This window comes from Sus scrofa, chromosome 10, assembly GCF_000003025.6.
Source record: "Sus scrofa isolate TJ Tabasco breed Duroc chromosome 10, Sscrofa11.1, whole genome shotgun sequence".
Classification (NCBI taxonomy): Eukaryota; Metazoa; Chordata; class Mammalia; order Artiodactyla; family Suidae; genus Sus; species Sus scrofa.
This window is the reverse complement of record NC_010452.4, coordinates 49353640-49372930: the sequence shown is the minus strand read 5'-3', so window position 1 is coordinate 49372930 and position 19291 is coordinate 49353640. Positions and strand designations below refer to the sequence as shown.

General features: G+C 41.0%; 1 protein-coding gene across 1 annotated transcript in view; it reads left to right on the top strand.

Moving 5' to 3' along the window:
• Positions 1-19291, top strand: part of GAD2 (glutamate decarboxylase 2) — a 74332-nt gene that overhangs the window by 18083 nt on the left and 36958 nt on the right. The window contains 1 exon segment of the mRNA NM_213895.2: positions 8548-8627. Within this exon segment, the coding sequence (NP_999060.2) occupies positions 8548-8627 (80 nt within the window).

The following is a 19291-nucleotide window of genomic DNA, read 5'->3' as shown; positions in this document are numbered from 1 at the left end:
TCCGCCTCTTCATTCTTCCCTCCTTTGCACTGTAGGGCCCACCTCACTCCTGTGCTCTTCTCTCTCCTACCCGATCCCACCAAAACCTCCTCCCAGGGAGGATCCTGACGGCCATGTAAGGGACTGTAGAATCTAAGTATTGCGTCTCCTGGGGGTCTTTTCACTGCAGTAGGAGACAAAGGGATGAGGCAGGAAGGAACAGTCCAGCTGCTGGGCGGTGAGGTGTCTTCATCCCTCCTCCGTTCACTCAGTGCTGCTGCACGCCAGGCATCGCCCCTGTCTCCGCTGTCACTGGAGACAGCAGGGAGCAGACCCAGGCCGGTTTTCTAGGAGCATACACTGTACTGACAGAGAAGGGAAAACAGGGAGAGGACGGTCACCCCTCGCAGTGCCCCGGAGGTCACACTCCTCATCGGCTGGGGGACCTGCTCCAGGACCGGGTCAGGGGAGACTGATTTTTCTTCAGGTTAGTGGATGAAGCTCATAAGCTTTTGGATGACACCTCCCCAGGCATGACCTTGGATTACCTACTTCACGTCTTCCTCATCAGTAAAATGGAGATTGGTATACCCAGCTCACATAATTGTTGGGAGGATGACCGGAGATAAAACACTCCACGAATGGCAGTAACACTACACTGCCCCTGGAACCAGCCACCCACTGATGTCCCACCTGGAGTGAGGGCTGAGTCCCTCTAGGGGGCAAGATAGAGGCGTATTTGGGGCTAGTTCTTTTCTTTTCTTTTTTTTTTTTTAGGGCCATACTCGGGGCATATGGAGGTTCCCAGGCTAGGGGTCTAATCAGAGCTACAGCTGCTGGCCTACACCACAGCCACAGCAACCCAAGATCCAAGCCACGTCTGTGACCCACACCATAGCTCATGGCAATGCCAGATCCTTAACCCACAGAGCAAAGCCAGGGATCAAACCCGTAACCTCATGGTTCCTAGTTGGATTTGTTTCCACTGCGCCATGACAGGAACTCCCAGTTATTATATATATATATATATTTATTTATTTATATAATAATAAATATATATTCTTTTCCGTTACGGTTAATCACAGGATATTGAATATAGTTCCCTCTGCTATACAGTAGGACCTTGTTTATCCGTTCTATATGTACTAGTGTGCATCTGTTAATCCCATTCTCCCAACACATTCCCCCTGTCTTGGCAGCCACATATGTGTTCTCTATGTCTGTAAATCTGTTCCTGTTTCATAGATAAGTTCATTTGTGTCACTCTTTTTTTCTTTTCTTTTCTTTCTTTCTTTTTTTTTTGGTCTTTTAGGGCCACACCCGTAGCATATGGAAGTTCCCAGGCTAGGGGTCCAATCAGAGCGGCAGCTGATGGCCTATACTACAGCCACAGCAACATAGGATCCAAGCCACATCTGTGACCTACACCACAGCTTATGGCAATGCTGGATCCTTAACTCACTGAGCAAGGCCAGGGATCAAATCCATATCCTCATGGATACTAGTCAGTTTTGTTACCACTGAGCCACAGTGGGAACTCCCTATGTCATATTTTAGATTTCACATGTAAGTGATCTCATATGATATTTGCCTTTCTCTTTCTGACTTCATTTAGTATGATGATATCTAGGTCCATTGATGTTTCTGTAAATGGCACTATTTCACTCTTTTTCAAGGCTGGGTAGTATTTTACTCTCTCTCTCTCTCTCTCTCTCTCTATATATATATATATATATATACATCTTAATCCATTCATCTATTGATGGACATTTAGGTTGTTTCCATGCCAGATGACCTCTTTCCATTATACATTTTCTTTTCACTCTTATCAGGATCCTAAAATCATGGAAATAACTGCTTTCTTGTAACCAAATACATGCTTAGTGCTGGTGTTCACGTTTGTTGCCACGTATCACAGTTGGGTCAACTTAATCCTGGAGCACACCACTCCTTTCTTTCAAACATACTTAGGGCACACACTCTCAGTGGGGTGACTTTATACAGTCGAGGTTGCAGCTTCACAGAGGTGCCTTATGTGCAGGATCCATATCACCTCTGACACATGGAGTCTCTAAACATAGCAGGTAATCCCCTCCCATCCAAATCATGATAAGTAGAAACCAATGAGGCAGTCCCGAAAAGTACAAGCTTCTTTGCACGTCAGATGCTTTCAAAAGCAGGATGCTAGTTGAGGTCCTTAGGTGTCAGGAAGGGGTATAGAGAAGTAGGAGGACGGAAGACTGTCAGTTCTGAAATCAGTGAGGGTGGCGGGGGAGGGGTCAAAGAAGCAGATTCCAGCTCTGTCATAGGTTAGGCTTCAAGATTTCCCTGTTGGGGATCCTTGATATGTAACAATGCAAAAGCCATCCCCCTCTGTTCTGTGTTCCTATGCACACACGACAGTCAGTCCACCCACACAGGGAAAGACTGTTGGCCCAAAAGGGTTAAATGCAAGGACAATTGAAAGACCTCAGAGCTAAAAGGTAAAGCTTTTCTTAGAATGTCGAGGAGTTAAGAGCTGAGATTTCCCACCTAGTGTGTCCTTTTTCTTTCTTTGATGTCTTTGGGTTGTTTTTTCTTCTCCAGCTCATCTGGTTAGAAGGGCCAGCTGCTTCCTGCTTGGGAAGGACCCCTGTAATGCTGTCTGGGGTGGGTGGGTGTGAAGAATAGCCCTGGACTTGCCTTTAGGAGGGGCCTTAGATTAGAGGTCCTGGGGTCCATTTAGCCCACCATCATCTGCCCCAATCATCAAAGCCACACCTCAACATTGAGATCTGTGGCCAGACATTTATGGCAGTAAATAGTGGATATTTCCCTGGACTTGTTTTCTGAGCATATGGTCAGATTCAACAGACACTTGTTAACTATTTCAGCAAAGTCTTTGCCCTCGTGCAGCCTATTCTGGTAGGGGAAAGGCAGTAAACTAATAAAAATTTACTCTAATGCCAGGAAGTGACAAGAGAGTGGGGTAGTAGTGGGCTCTTTTTCAACAGGGTCATAAAAAGGTCTCTGTGGAGATGATACAAAGCAGAAACCTACACCAAATGAGGGAGGGAGCTACATACATATATGAGGGAAGGGTTTTTCAAGAAATGGAACAGCAAGTGAAAAGGTCTAGAGGCAAGGACAAGTTTAGCAAGCTCACAGAAGCCCAGGAAGGTCACTACCGCTAGGTAGCGAGCAAGAGGGGAGCAGAGGGAAAAGTCAAGGTGGGGGCAGAGCTGGGTACTGAGGGCTGTCTTGATCATCTTTGTGTCCCTGGGGCCAAGCAGAGGCTTTCCCTGAAATCCTGTGGCCCATGAAGGAGCTGAAGCTGAGCCTCAGTTAAGGTTTGATATCACCAACAGTGGTTTGAAAGAATTAATGTAGCTTTCTAAACTGCTCTTCTAACTTGTAACAGAGGAAGAGAAACCAGATTATCAGGAGGCTGACATGGTTTGTCTCAGAGCTTGTTACCATTCCCTTTACTCCCCCGCCATCCCTAGGGACAGGTGAGATTTCTTGTCCCCATTAAAGAAGGGAGGAGCCAATCCACATTTTCAAGTCATGGAGCTGCTTAAATGAGCTCTCATTCTTATGCAGTGTTTTTGTTTTCTTTTTCTGGCTGCACCCACAGCTTGTGGAAGTTGCCAGGCCAGGGATCGAACCCCTACCACAGAAGCAACAATGCCAAGTCCTTAACCACTAGCCACCAGGGAACTCCTCCCATGCAGTCTTAGTTTGCATAATTTCATCCCACTCAAGCCCCCAAAGCCCACTTATTTTAAAATTACAACTATTTTATGTAACTATAAAATCCCATACTTAATTGCACATATTTAAAAAAAATTTAATTATAATCGATTTTCAATGTTCTGTCAATTTTTGTTATAAGGCAAAGTGAACCAGTCATATATATATATACATTCTTTTATATATATGGCTATATATATATACACACACACACATTATCTTCCATCACGGTCTATCCCGAGACTGGATGTAGTTCCCCGTGCTGTACAGCAGGACCTCATTGCTTATCCATTCTGAATGTAAAGTTTGCATCTATTAACCCCAAACTCACAGTTCATCTCCCTCCCTCTCCCCCTCAGCAACCACAGGTCTCTTCTCCATGTCTATAAGTCTGTTTCTGTTCTGTTGATAGGTTCATCTATAATTGTACATATTTTAGGTAGCCTGTATCTAGATGACTAATGATTTTTTTAAAGGTAGAAAAAATAATCTTCCAGCAACCTTGAATTTTTCTTTTTTTTTTTTTTTTTTTTTTTTTTGTTGTTGTTTTGCTATTTCTTGGCGCTCCTGTGCATATGAGTTCCAGCTAGGGTTGAATCGGAGCTGTAGCCCCGGCTACGCCAGAGCCAGCAACGCAGGATCCGAGCCGCGTCTGCCACCTACACCACAGCTCACGCAACGCCAGATCGTTAACCACTGAGCAAGGCAGGACGAACCCAACCTCATGTTCTAGTCGGATTCGTTAACCACTGCGCCACGACGGAACTCCGAATTTTTCATTTAGTGTAAAATAACAATTATATGGGCTTTAACACCTATTACCCTTGAATGGAAATATGATTTAGTTCTAAGTAACCGCTAACCGCTAGATTCTGTTAGGGGTCTATGTTATTTTTCCAGAAGTAGGGAGGAAAGGGGGCTCTTTGTTAACTCATTCCCCAGCCACCCCATTGATGAGCAACAGGAGTCTTAATGGTTTGAGGACACAGCAGAATCCTTGTCACATCTCATTTCTATTCATAGTTTTACCTTCTGAAGTCAGGGCAGCCTGTCCATCTCCCCCCGACCTTGGCACAGCCCTCCAGATGTGAAGGCCCTATCACCCTTGGCCCTAACACCCTCTGCTCACAACCCAGCAATCTCTGAACTCTCCTAGATTCCTGACTTCCAGGTGCCTCAGCTTCCAGGATGCTGCCATCTGCTCTGGTTTATCAACAAGTGGTTCCATTAAACATGTTACCAAGCATTAAAAATCATTCTCCAGAGTTCCCGTCGTGGCGCAGTGGTTAACGAATCCGACTAGGAACCATGAGGTTGCGGGTTCGGTCCCTGCCCTTGCTCAGTGGGTTAACCATCCGGCATTGCCGTGAGCTGTGGTGTAGGTTGCAGACTCGGCTCGGATCCCGCGTTGCTATGGCTCTGGCGTAGGCTGGCAGCTACAGCTCCGATTCGACCCCTAGCCTGGGAACCTCCATGTGCCGCGGGAGCGGCCCAAGAAATGGCAAAAAGACCAAAAAAAAAAAAAAAAAAAAAATTCTCCACTCGTTGTCTCACCAGCACAGAGAAGCCTGCCTTTTAAGCTGTCGTCACTGTTTCTTCCTCCCTAGGTAGTGTCCTTTCATTCTATTCAAGTTCCTTCTCTCCAAGGCCCTGTTTGTGGATAACATTTTGCTATTTTCCTGCTTCCTTTCCTGGTAATATAAACAGACTCAGTGTTTGGTACCTAATTTTCTTTTTCATGCCTTTGTTCCCCATCTTGAAGCTTCCTATCCAGGCATGTGTTTTTCCTTTAAATGATCAGCATTCAGTACCGTGATCCATTGTCCTGGATAATTGCTCCTCATTTGAGAATCCCCATTCTTCTCATTAAAGGCCAGAAAAGACTCCTTCCTCTCATTGACCAGGTCCACCAGATCTCTTCCTTATCCCCAAGGTGCCCGTAGCTGTCAAAAGTACAGGGGAAAACAAACAAAAAACAGAAACAAAACCAATGAATCACTGAAGTCATGATTAGTAAAAGCTTATGGTACAGACACCAAAAAGACAGTTTGCAAACCAGGCAGCTCCAACCAAAATATGGAAGGAGGCTCAGAGTTTACAGATTGTTACACAGCAGTTTATGTAATGTGGAGGCAGTAACTGTTGACTCTTCACAAGTGATTGGTTACAATGTTAGAATTTTCATAAATGAAACAGAATTGGTTAGTGGTTCCCTCATATCAACTGGGGGCAACAATTTAAGTCTCACTTATGATTTTCAGAGGCTTAAGTGGGAAGTGACCCAGGTCAAGTGAAGCCTCACTTGTCTTTTGCACAATCAGCTAAATTAAGCTTTGCTTGTCTGACTGCACTGGTTTTGTCTGCTCAAGAAATTTGACTTTTAACAGCACTTAGGCGCCAATTCACTGGGGGGACTTGTTTGGGTAGCATGTGCTGGCTCAGGAGGCAGCTGGCTCCTCTATTCTGTGCCCTTCCCGCAGGAACAGACTTAGAGCCATTTTCCCCCTGAGCACCTTCCTTTTGGGGTTGCCCGGCAGTCCATTCAACCAAGGAAGAGGGAACACTTTTTTCGGCAGAGGAGCCATGCATCTTTCCAAATCCGGTTAAGCTTTCCTAGTTCCCAGGTATCTTGGTAACAGGTGTCCACGCTGTCTTTCTGAGGTTGTAAAATGAGTCTAATAGCCCTTTCTCATGGTAGTCTTAGCTACACTGGGCTTTTAAAACTCCTCTATTTAGTGTCTCCTTTATTGGCTTATGTTATTTGCTGCTATTATAAAGGTGATTTTTGGAGTTCCCATCGTGGCTCAGTGGTTAACGAATCCGACTAGGAACCACAAGGTTGAGGGTTCGATCCCTGGCCTTGCTCAGTGGGTCAAGGATCCGGCGTTGCCCTGAGCTGTGGTGTAGGATGCAGACGAGGCTCGGATCCCGAGTTGCTGGCCTGGCTTTGGCCTAGGCCAGTGGCTACAGCTCCGATTGTACCTCTAGGCTGGGAATCTCCATATGCTACAGGAGCGGCCCTAGAAAAGACAAAAAAAGACAAAAAAAAAATCAGTGATTTCTTCTTGCTTATTAGCCATAGCCCCTAGAAACATGCATGTTAACAGTCCCTATGCTGCATACTTAAGAATTCAGAGGAGTCAAAAGTGGGCTTTCGAAGAGGGTACCCTCTGGAACATCACTTAAAATTCCAGTCAGCAACCCTTTGGAGATGTAAATCGAGGAAGCAGCTCTCCTTTTGGACAGCTTAATGATCTGTAGTTAATAGTAAGAGGCTGCTCGCAGATGCAGTACAGCTGGGCTCGGCTAGTCTCTCTCCCTCTCCAAATTGCACTGTGATTACAGCCATTGAGATTCAGATTCTTACCTAGAATCGACAAACAAAAGCACAAAAGATTCAGTGGTGGCTTGTCAGGGTGGCCTTTCTGTAAACCCTGTTTGTCCAAGCCAGGGGCATACCCTGTTTGTCCAAGCCAGTGACAGATGCCTCCTTTCTGATTGTACCCTGGGCTGGACAAATAGCCCCTCCAATAAGTCTGGGGTGAAGAGTGCTGGATTTAAGGCCAACTTCTCTTACCTGAGGGCACACAATTTCCTTGAACTTGAAAGAAGCTAAACGTAGTCTCTGGGTAGCAAAATATAAGTCTGGGAGCCATGCAGTACACAGCTGCTGGAGGCAGTTGGTATATTCTTACGCCTTGTTTGTGAGATGGGCATGGAGGACTATGTGTTGGGGTAGCAGGTCCTTTAATAATTTCCAGGGCTTGTTATCTTCATGCAAAAGCCCAAGTGAATTCAACCACAAAACCAAACAATCCCATTCAAAAATGGCAAAGAACTTGTATTTTTCTCCAAAGATGTACAAATGGTCAATAAGCACATTAGAAGATGCTCAACATCCTACTAATGATTACGGATATACAAAGCAAAATCATAATGAGGTATCACCTCACACCCATTAGGATGGCTATTATCAAAAAACAAAACAATAAAAAAAACAGCAACAACAACAAAAAAAATCAGCCATTCACAAAGATACAGAGAAATTAGAACCGTTGTGCTTTGCTAATGAGACAGTAAAATGGTGCAGCTGTTATGGAAAATATGGCAGTTGCTCAAAACAAAAATACTGTATTATTCAGCAGTTCCTCTTCTGGGTGTATACCAAAAGAATTAAAAGCAAGGTTTAAGGAGATATTTGTACATCTGTGTTCATAGCAGCATTATTCACAATGGCCAAAAAGTGGAAGCATCCTAAGTGTCCATTGATAGATGAATGTAAGAAAAAAATGCTGTGTATATACATCAAATGAATATAATTCATCATTAAAAAGGAAGGAGATCCTGACTCATGCTCTAGCATGGATGAAATACGAGGACATAATGCTCATGAAATAAGCCAGTCACAGAAACATAAATACAGTATGATTCCACTTATATGAGGCACTAAAGTTGTCAAATTCATAGAGATGGCAAGTAGAATGGTAGTTCCCAGGAACTCGGGGAGGAGGAATGGGGAATTCTTGTTGACTAGATCCAGAGTTTTGGTTGTGCAAGATGAAAGGAGTTAAGGAGAAGGATGGTAGTGATAGTTGCCCAACTGTGTGAAATGTACTGAATGCCACTGAACTGTACCCTTAAAATGGTTAAAATGGTAAATTCCATGTTATGTTACCACAATTGAGAAGAAAGATTAAGCGAAGGATGCCATCTTCTCTCTACAAACTGGGCTTTGTAGGGACAGATTAGAAATAAAAGGAGAAAAGCAAAAAACAACTGAGGGAATAGATCTTGACTTTACACGCGACTAATTAAATATATATTTTTTTTTTACAGAGTCATTTTTCTCTCAAGAAGGGAGCTGCAGCCTTGGGCATTGGAACAGACAGTGTGATTCTGATTAAATGTGATGAAAGGTGAGCATGAATCTGCAACCCTTGGTGGTTAGCAATTTGCAAATTCTACACATACAACCCTTTAGTCCAAAACTGGTGATGACGGAGGCAGTAAACCTGCCTCCTTCCCCGCCCCTGGCATTCGCTCTTTTTCACTCAGCTCTTGCTCAGAGTCCTGAGACATTGTTTCTCGATGCCACAGAGGCATTCCCAGACTTTGACTGAATCAGAACCTTTGTTAAATCAATCAAAATATTCTGCACCAAGAAGGTACAGAAAGACATTCATCACCTGGGCGCTTAAGCAACAACCAGCAGGTTGAGCACAGATTGATGGAGGTGTCATCATTCTGGGCACCATAGACTGTGTGAACTTGATGGAGCGATTACAGAAGGTGGGCAGACTAAGGTAAATAATGCCCCAGCAACTCATCAGCTTTGTGCCTGAGCCAAAGAGCTCTCCTAGGGAAAAAACCCTGTCTTAATTGGCACCCAAACTTCCTAGGTACTCTGGGAAAATGTGGAGGGGCGGTTAAAATATAAGAAAATAAATTTAGGCTTTAAAGGATTGAGTAAGAAATTCCACTAAATTCAAAGGAAGCCACTCAATTCTCCACTTATTTATTCGTATGTATTTATTAGACTTTTACGAACACCTACCATGTCCCTCGGCTGCTGGAAAGCATGAGGTGCGAGCCCAGCTCTCTGACTGTTATGATCCAGGTGGGGAGATTCTGGGGAAGGTGGGCGGACCCAAGACAGAGCAGAGGAGGTGAAATGCTGGGATTAACAGGAGTTTCTGACAGACTGGAGTACAGGTTGAAAGGGGAGTGGGGGAAGCATGCCAGGCTCTGGCTCACTGGCTAAGTCCATGCAGTGCTATTTTCTGAGACAGGGAGCAGATCTGGAGATGCTAAGTTTGAAGAGCTTATGAGACGTCCAAGTGAGGGTATCAGGTAGGCACCTGAAATATTAGCCCAGAGATCAGAAGATACACCATGAGAGCCACTTAGAGTGGGCTTAGGAGAGAACAAAGGAGCATCTGTCCCCATTTCAGGGACAGGCAGGGCTGCTGGAGGAGACCTGGGGCCATGACCACAAGGTGTTTCTAGAAGGAGTGGTTAACAGCATCAGATGCCACTAGCAGATGAAATGAGGGTCAACAACTGCCCCTCGGCTCCCTTTCATAAGGAGGTGACTGGTGAGTTTGGCAAGAGCAGTTTCACTAGAAGGTGAGGGCAGAGGCAGTTTGCAGTGGATCCGAGGGTGACCGGGAAAGGAGGAAACGGAGAACAAATCCAGACATTTCCAGAGGCTGAGCCTTGAAGGGGAGGAGGTGGGGCAGAAACTGGATGGAGAAGATGGTAAGTCCAGGATGGCTTGGGTTTAGTTGTTTTGGTTGTTTTAAGGCAGTTAAATGACTGTGCAGTGAAGGACCTGCTGGAGAGGAAATGTGAATTACAGGGGGAAGGAAAAAGAAGGGATAAAAGATCTGAGGTTTAGTTTCCTTCCAGAGTTCCTTATTCTTTTGGCTAAAATTGTGGAGAATCTTCCTCTGGAAAGCTCACAGGAACTATGAAATCCCCCTGCATGAGAAAATGGGAGGGAGCCAGCGAGGGAGAAACCACAGGAGTGGTGATGGAAGGAAGGGCGGTGTAGGGAGGGCTGGCAGTGAGCGCAGGGGCACAGCTCTAGGTCACACTAGCTGAAAAGCCACTGATGGATTTCAGTTTGGAAACCTTCAGAGTTGGAAAGGTTCTTCTGCATTAACTCATCCAAGCTTTTTTTGCTTTTTAGGGCCACACCCGCAGCATATGGAGATTCCCAGACTAAGGGTCGAATCGGAGCTACAGCTGCTGGCCTACACCACAGCCACAGCAACGCCAGATCCTTAACCCACTGAACAAGGCCAGGGATCAAACCCATGTCCTCATGGATACTAGTTGGGCTCATTAACCGCTGAGCCCCAACAGAAACTCCAATCCAAGCCTTTTTTTAAAAACTTTATATTTTTTGAGAATAATTTCATTCTTAAAAATTGCAAGAATAGTAACAAAAACTATCATACACCCTACACCCAGATTTACCAATCATGAATATTCTGACATTTTGCTTTATCACTCTATGTGTATCATTTATTACATATTGAATGTAATAAATATTATGATTGCATACATAAATTCTATATATATTTTTTTTCTGAACCACTTGAGACTTCTTTGCAGATATCATGCCCCTTTACCCCTTAATACTTCAATGTATATTTTTTGATAGCAAGAATATTCACTTAGGAGCGCCTCTCATGGCGCAGTGGAAATGAATCCGACTAGGAATCATGAGGTTGTGGGTTCGATCCCTGGCATTTCTCATTGGATTAAGGATCTGGCGTTGCCATGAGCTGTGGTGTAGGTTGAAGACGCGCTTGGACCTGATGTGGCTGTGGCTGTGGCCGGCAGCTGTAGCTCTGATTGGACCCCTAGCCTTAGAACCTCCATATGCTGCGGGTATGGCCCTAAAAAGAAAAAAAAAGGGGGGGGATATTCACTTACCTATTCACAGTCCAATTATCAAATTCAGGAAATTTGATACTGACCCAAGACTGTTATTTAATCTGTATCCCTTATTCAAATTTCATCAATTGTTCCAATGCTACCCTTTAGAGCCTTTTTTTTCCCAGTCCAGGATCCCAGATTATACTCAGTGGTCACATCTTTTTAGTCTCCTTTAATCTGGAACATGTCCTCATCCTTCCTTTGTTTTTCATGACATTGATGTTTTGAAGAGTATAGACCACTTATTTTGCATGACTAGATTCATTCAATACATTTGGGGCAGGAATTCCAGGGAGGCAACGCCTATCCTCTCTTCTCATCAGAGTAATGTCAGCTTTGACCATTTGGTTAAGGTTGTGCTTGCCAGGTCTCTCCAGTATAAAATGACTATTCTCAACTTAGCAGTTAATAAATATCTGTAAGGAGCTATTACATTTGGAATGGGTAAGCAAGAAGGTCCTATATCCAGTCTCTTGGGATAGACCATGGTGGAAGATAATATAAGAAAGTAATGTGTGTATATGTATATATATATGACTGGGTCACTTCGCTGTATAGCAAATATCGCATAACATTGTAAATCAACTATACTTTAATTTTAAAATGTAAAAATAAGTAAATATCTGTAAGGCATGCTTTGAGGCTTTGTAAATCTACTGTTCCTCCTAACACATTCATTCACTAGTTCAGCATCCACTGATGATTCTTGCCTGGATTCTTATTGTGATGATAGCAAAACAGTGATTTTCTAACTCCATTATTCCTTCTAAGTGGACTTGTTCCTTTCATGCTACCGTAAGGAGGACCTTTCCCTCCTCTCCCTCTCCCTCTCCCTCTCTCTCTCTCTCTCATTATTATAAATAGGGACTTAGAAGTACTTTTAGAAATTAATTCTCACTAGCACCCTCTTCCACTCCCTTCCATTTCGGCATCTCTTACTCTTCCCTTCAGGGTTCCATTTAACTTACCTAAACTACTAGTAAATTGCTGTTAAACCTTGCAGAAAATAAGTCTGACCAAGGTACGTGATACCTGGTTGTTTTGAGGCTAGAAGAGTCACCGGCCTTCCTAGCTCTCTCATAACAGAAGAGTTTTGCTAACTATTTGATTAATACTTTTATACCACAAAAATAACTGCTTATGCTTTTGTATGCATTTTAGTTCTCTCCACATATCACTTAGCTGTTTTGGTTACAGTTAGAGTCCATTTCCCTGCACTTGTGAAGTACCACACTCTATTATACAATTGATTTAAACAATTGAAAGCATAAATAATCTGGGGTCCTTATACTCTTTTATTAAATTAGCTGAATGTGGCCAGTGCCTGAAGGTGGTTAGGGAAGCTAATGAACTCTTTTTGGTCCTCAGGGAGCTATTGTGTGCACTGTAACAGGATAGGTTCACAGAGACCCTGAATCAATCATTATTGAGCAGGGCTGTGGTGAGCCCTCTGCACGTCATATTATGAATTTAGATGCAGAGAACTCAGAGGTGCTAGTGGTATTTGGGCATCACTACGTCGTGTATCAATAAGGATTACAGAGTAATAATGGCTGACACATAGAGTGTTTATTATGTGCCATAATAAGCACTTTACACCATTGATCTAATTAATTTGTTTATTAGAGACACAAAAGAGTGTATTCCCATACATTTACCCAGTGCTGACATAACTGGTCAAGAGTTTCTATATCCACAACCATCCTAAACAGTACAGTGAGGTTTCCTTTCTCCATTTGACACCTGGTCCTGGCAGGTGGGACGGGTCAAAGGTCACATAGCTGGGAAGTGAAAAATCAGGGTTTGGACTCAGAAGAGAATTCCAGGTGTTCACCAGCTAAACACAGCCCCTTCTTCCTCTTCTTTTTTTTTTTTTTTTTCTTTTTTCAATTTTTTAAATTGTGGTAAAACACACATGAAATTTACCCTGTTAACTGTTTTTACATATACAGTTCAGTGAAATGAAATACATTCATACTATTGCGCTACCATCATCACTATCCACCTCGAAAACTCTTTTCATCTTGCCAAACTGAAACTCTATACCCATTAGACAAAAATTCCCCATTCTCCTTCCTCCCAGTCCCTGTCAACACGATTCTACTTTCTGTCCCTATGAATTCAGCCACTTTTGGTACATCATTCTTTTTTATCTTTTTGTGATTAACTTGTTTCATTTAGCATAATGTCCTCAAGATTCATCATGGTGTAGCAAATGTCAGAATTTTCCTCCTTTTTTATGGCTGAATTATATAATGTTATATAATATAGAATGATATATATATATCATTCAGTTCCTCTTTTGATAGACATTTTGGTTGTTTCCTAACCTTATTCATTGTGAATAATACTAGAATTAAGAAGGGACTACAGATATCTCTTTGAAATACTGATTTCATTTCCTTTGGATAATTACTAAGGCTGGAATTCATAGATCACATTATATTTCCATTTTTAATTTTTGAGAAGCATCCATCCATACTATTTTCCATTGTGGCTACATTAATTTACATTCCCACCAAGAGTGTACAAGGGTTTCCTTTTCTCTACACCTTTACCAACATTTATTTTTTCTTGTCTTTTTGATAACAGCAATCCTAACAGATGTGAGGTGATATTGTGGTTTTGCTTTGCATTTTTCTGATGATAAGTGCTGTTGAACATTTTTCCATATATCTGGTAGTCATTTGTGTTGTCTTCTTTGGCAAAATATCTACTCAGGTCCTTTACACTTTTTAAATTGAGTTATTTGGTTTCTGCTATTGCGTTGTAGCAGTTCCTTGGAGTTTGGGATATTAACTTTTATCCGATATATGGTTTAAAAATATTTTCTCTCATTCCATAGGTTGCCTTTTCATTTTGTTGATTGTTTCTTTTGAGATGAGAACTTTTTTTTTTTTTTTGTCTTTTCATCTTTTTAGGGCCACACCCACGGCATATGGAGGTTCCCAGGCTAGGGGTCTAATCGGAGCTGTGGCCACTAGCCTATGCCAGAGCCACAGCAACACCAGATCCAAGCCAAGTCTGTGACCTACACCACAGCTCACATAAATGCTGGATCCTTAACCCACTGAGCAAGTCCAGGGATTGAACCCACAACCTCATGGTTCCTAGTTGTATTCGTTTCCTCTGTACCATGATGGGAACTCCAATATGCAGAACTTTTTAGATTTATTTAGTCCACTTGTTTATTTTGGCTTTTGTTGTCTTTGCTTTTGGTGTCAAATCAAAAAAAAAAAAAAAAATTGATGCCAAGACCCGTGTCAAGGAACTTATAGCTTATGTTTTCTTCTAGGAGTTTTATAGTTTCAGGTCTGGTTTCAGGTCTTATGTTTAAGTCTTTAATCCATTTTGTGTTAACTTTTGTGCATTGCATAATATAGTAATCCAGTTTCATTCTTTTGCATGTGGCTGTCCAGTTTTCCCAGCACTATTGGTGGAAGAGACTATTCTTTCCTTATTGTGTATTTTTGGCAACTTGTTAAAGATCACTTGACTATACAAGAATGCGTTGTTCTGAGGTCTCTATTCTGTTCCCTTGGCCTACTTGTCAATTTCTATGTCAGTATCATACTGTTTTGATTACTGTAGCTTTTTAATACAGTTTGAAATCAGGAAGTGTGAAGTCTCCAGCTTTGTTTTTCTTTCTCAAGATCTCTAGCTATTTGAGCTCTTTTAAGATTCTATACAAATCTTAGGATAGTTTTTTTTTCTAATTCTGTGAAAAATGCCATTGGAATTTTGATAGGGATTACCAATATTAATTTTTCCAGTCTGTGAACAGGCAGTATTTTTCATTTATTTGTGTATTCTTTCATTGATACCTTATACTTTTTAATATATAGATCTTTCATATCCTTGATTAAATTTATTTCTAAGTATTTTATTCTTTTTGATGCTATTGTATTATTCATTTTGTGCCACAATCACGGCATATGGAGGTCAAAATCAGAGCTTCAGCTGCTGGCCACAGCCACAGCCACAGCCACAGCCACAGCCACACCAGTATCCAAGCTGGGTCTGCAGCCTACACCACAGCTCATGGCAATGCCAGACCCTCAACCCATTGAGCGAGGTCAGGGATCAAACCAGCATCGTCATGGATACTGGCCAGATATGTTTCTACTGTGCCACAATGGGAACTCCAAGGGATTGATTTTTGTGTGTTGATTTTGTAAAAATTACTGAATATTTACATTAGTTATGACAGTTTTTTGGTAGAGTCTTTAGGGTTTTTCTATATGTAAGATCATGTCATTGCAAACAGAGAATATGGAGCTTCCTCCTCAGATAATTTCCCCCTTCTCCCTTATTGCTCTGGCTAGGACTTTAGTATCATATTGAATAAAGTAGTAAGAGTTCCCATCGTGGCTCAGCAGTAATAAACCCAACTAGGATCCATGAGGATGCGTTTCAATCCCTGGCCTCATTCAGTGGGTTAAGGATCTGGCATTGCCATGAGCCGTGGTGTAGGTCACAGACATGGCTCAGATCCCAAATTGCTGTGGCTATGGTGCAGGCCAGCTGCTGTAGCTCTGATTTGATCCTTAGCCTGGAATAACTTCCATGTCTTAAAAGCAAATAAATAAATAAAAGAAATAGTAAGAGTGGGCAATCTTGCCCCTCTAATTCTGATCTTAGAGGAAAATCTTTCACCTTTGAGTATGATATTAGCCGTGGGCATGTCATATTTGACCTTTATTATGTTGAGGTTCTTTGCCTCTATGCCCAGTTTGTTGAGATGTTCTATCATGGAAGGATGTTGAATTTTATCAAATGCCTTTTCTTTATCTATTGAGATGTTTATATTTTTATCTTGCATTCTGTTAATGTGGCATGTCACCTTGATTGGGTAAATTCTAATATTTTGTGAGGACTTGTGCATCTATGTTCATCAGAGATACTGGCCTATAATTTTATTCGTAGTGTCATTTGGCTTTGGTGTGAGGATAATGCTGGCCTCATAAAATGAATGTAGAAGTGTCCCCTCCTCTTGATTTTTTTGGAAGACTTTGAGAAGGATGACATTAATTCTTTAAATGTTTGATCGAATTTACCTGTGAAGTCATCTAATCCTGAGCTTAACTTTGTTGGAGGTTTTTGATTACTGCTTTAATCTCTTTATTCATTATTGACTTGTTCATAAATGCTGCTTTTTCATCATTCAGTCTTGGTAGTTCTGTTTTTTTGTTTGTTTGTTTTCAGAATTAACCCATTTTTTCTACATTATCCAATTTGTTGGCTTATACTTTTTCATAGTAGTCTCTTATGATCCTTTATGTCTCTGTAGTATCGGCTGTCTCCTTTTTCATTTACAATTTTATTTTTTCAAGCCCTCCCTCTTTTCTTTTTGTTTAGTCTAGCTAAAGGTTTGTGAGTTTTGTATGCCTTTTCAAAAAGCCAACTCTTAGTTTTGTTAATCTTTTCTATTGCCTTTCTAGTCTCTGTTCATTTATTTCTGCTCTAATTATTTCCTTCCTTCTGCTGACTTTGGGTTTAGTTTGCTCTTCTTTTTCTAGTTCTATGAGATGTGAAATTGGAGGTTATTTATTTGAGATCTTTATTTTTCTTAATGTAGGCATTTACCACTGTAACCTTCCCTCTTAGGACTGCTTTGCTACATCTCATAAGTTTTACTATGTTGTATTTCCATTTTCATTTGTCTGAAAACATTTTTTTATTTCTCCTTTGACCAGTTGACTTTTGGGGTCTGTATTATTTTATTTCCACATGTTTATGATTTTCCCAATTTTCCTCCTATTAGTGATATCTAGTTGCATATAATTGTAATTGCAAAGATACTTGATATTGATTTCAATCTCCTCAAATTTGTTGACTTGTTTTGTGGCCTGTGATCTGTTTTGGAGAATGTCCACATGCACTTAAGAAGAATGCTTATTCTGCTGTTGTTGGAGGAATGTTATCTATGTGTCTCTTAGGTCCGTTTAGTCATTTTTGAATTGGTTCTTTTTTTTTTTTGAGATTAAGGAGTGCTCTATAATATTCTAGATACTAATCCTTTATCAGATATATGATTTGCAAATATTTTCTTCCATTCTATGGGTTGCTTTTTAGTCTGTTAATAGTTTGTTTTGATTCACAGAAGTTTTCAAGTTTCATGAGGTCCAGTTTGCCTGATTTTACTTTTGCTGCTTGTGCCTTTGGTGCAATATCTGTAAAAATATCTATTGCCAAATCCAGAGTCATGAAACTTTTGTCCTATGTTTTCTTCTAAGAGTCTTATAGTTTTTAGCTCTTACATTCAGGTCTCTGATCTATTTTGAGTTAATTTTTATATGTGACATTAAGTAAGGGATTGCCTCTTCCTTTTAAAAAAACCAAACATAATTTTCTTTTCTTGTTCCAGAAGCAATATATATTCATTGTAGAAAAACAGGAAAGTAGAAGGACCTAGACATGATCTCTTGTAATACATTGGTGCATGTAATTCCAAGTTTATCTTTATATATTTAAATATAAAACATACCATTTAATAAAAATTTTTACATAATAAATTATTATGGGCAATTTTCTTGTCATTAGAAATTCTCCCATATAATTCTCAGTCACTGTTTAATAATCTGTTTAGAATTATATGACTTAACAAATTTCCTGTTGTTAGACATTTAAGTTACTTCAGATTTTCATTATTTAAAAAATATGAATGTAGGGAGTTTTCTGGTAGCTCAGCAAGTTAAGGATTCAGCACTGCCACTGCTGTGGCTTGAGTCACTGCTGTGGTATGGGTTTGATTCCTGGCCTGGGAACTTCTGCATGTCATGGCCATGGCAAAAATAAGTGAATTTTTAAAAATACAAATATGAATATCATTGAGACCAACTATTTGCACACATATTATGTTTTTAGGATATATTCCTAGAAATAGAATTTCTGAGCCTAGGGCCGTATCTATACCAAGAGTTATGATACTTGCTGACATGTTGCCCTTCATAAAAGAATGACTAATTTACACTCCCCCCAATCAGCACACACAGTGACTACTCATGTCCTCATCAGTCCAAGGAATTAAAACCTTGGAGTTCCTGTTGTGGCTCAGTGGGAACGAGCCTGACTAGTATCCATGAAAATGTAAGTCTGATCCCTGGCCCTGCTCAGTGGATTAAGGATCTGGCTTTGCCATGAACTGTGGTATAGATCACAGATGCGGCTCAAATCTGGCATTGCTCTGGCTGTGGTGTAGGCCTGCAGCTAGCTGCAACTCTGATTCAACCCCTAGCCCAGGAACTTCATATGCCACAGGTACAGCCCTAAAAAGGAAAAAGAGAGAGAAAATTGAATATTCTTACTTATGTTTTTTCATCCAGTTGTATTTTGGAATCATTTTCCTAGGTTCCCATTCTCCTAAAACTCCCACTGGGAATCCTGTTGGAATTGTGTTAAATCTAGAGATTAACTATGTGTATTTGCAATGTTTAGTTTTCTCATCAAAAAATGTAATATGTCTCTCCATTTATCCAAATCTTTTTTGTGTCCTTTGAGATCATTATTTTTATTTTTATACATTATTTTCAGTTTACTCATTTATAGTTTCAGATACTGATTGTTATTCTACTTCCCTTCTCTTCCTTGCATTCTTACAACAAATCATACATGGTTCAATGATAATCTTCAATTTCCTTCTGGATTATTTTTTATACATATTCAGAATTTTTGTAGCTGTATTTTATAAGACATATCCAGTTTTTCCTGGCTATCTTTGACAGATTTTTGCTTTCAGAGTTAGCTAGTTTTAAGAAACTAATTGAGCAGTTTTGCATTGTCTTCTTCATAAGAATTTAAAGAGCATTATCTGCCAATATTGGAGTTGTTAAAATTCATTCCTAAAACATCTGAGCCTGACATTTGGGGGAGCCATTTTTGGCAACTTTTCCCCCACTTTCTTCTTGGTTTTTAGTTTTTTCAAGTTTTTAGTATATTCTTTTTTACCTTTTTTTGGGGGGGGGCGGCTTATGGATATTCCCTGACTAGGGGCTGAATTAGAGATACAGCTACCAGCCTACACCACAGCCTTGCAGGATCTGAGCCACATCTGTGACCTACACCACAGCTCGTGGCAATGCTGGATCCTTAACCCACTGAACGAGGCTAGAGATCAAACCCGCCTCCTCATGAA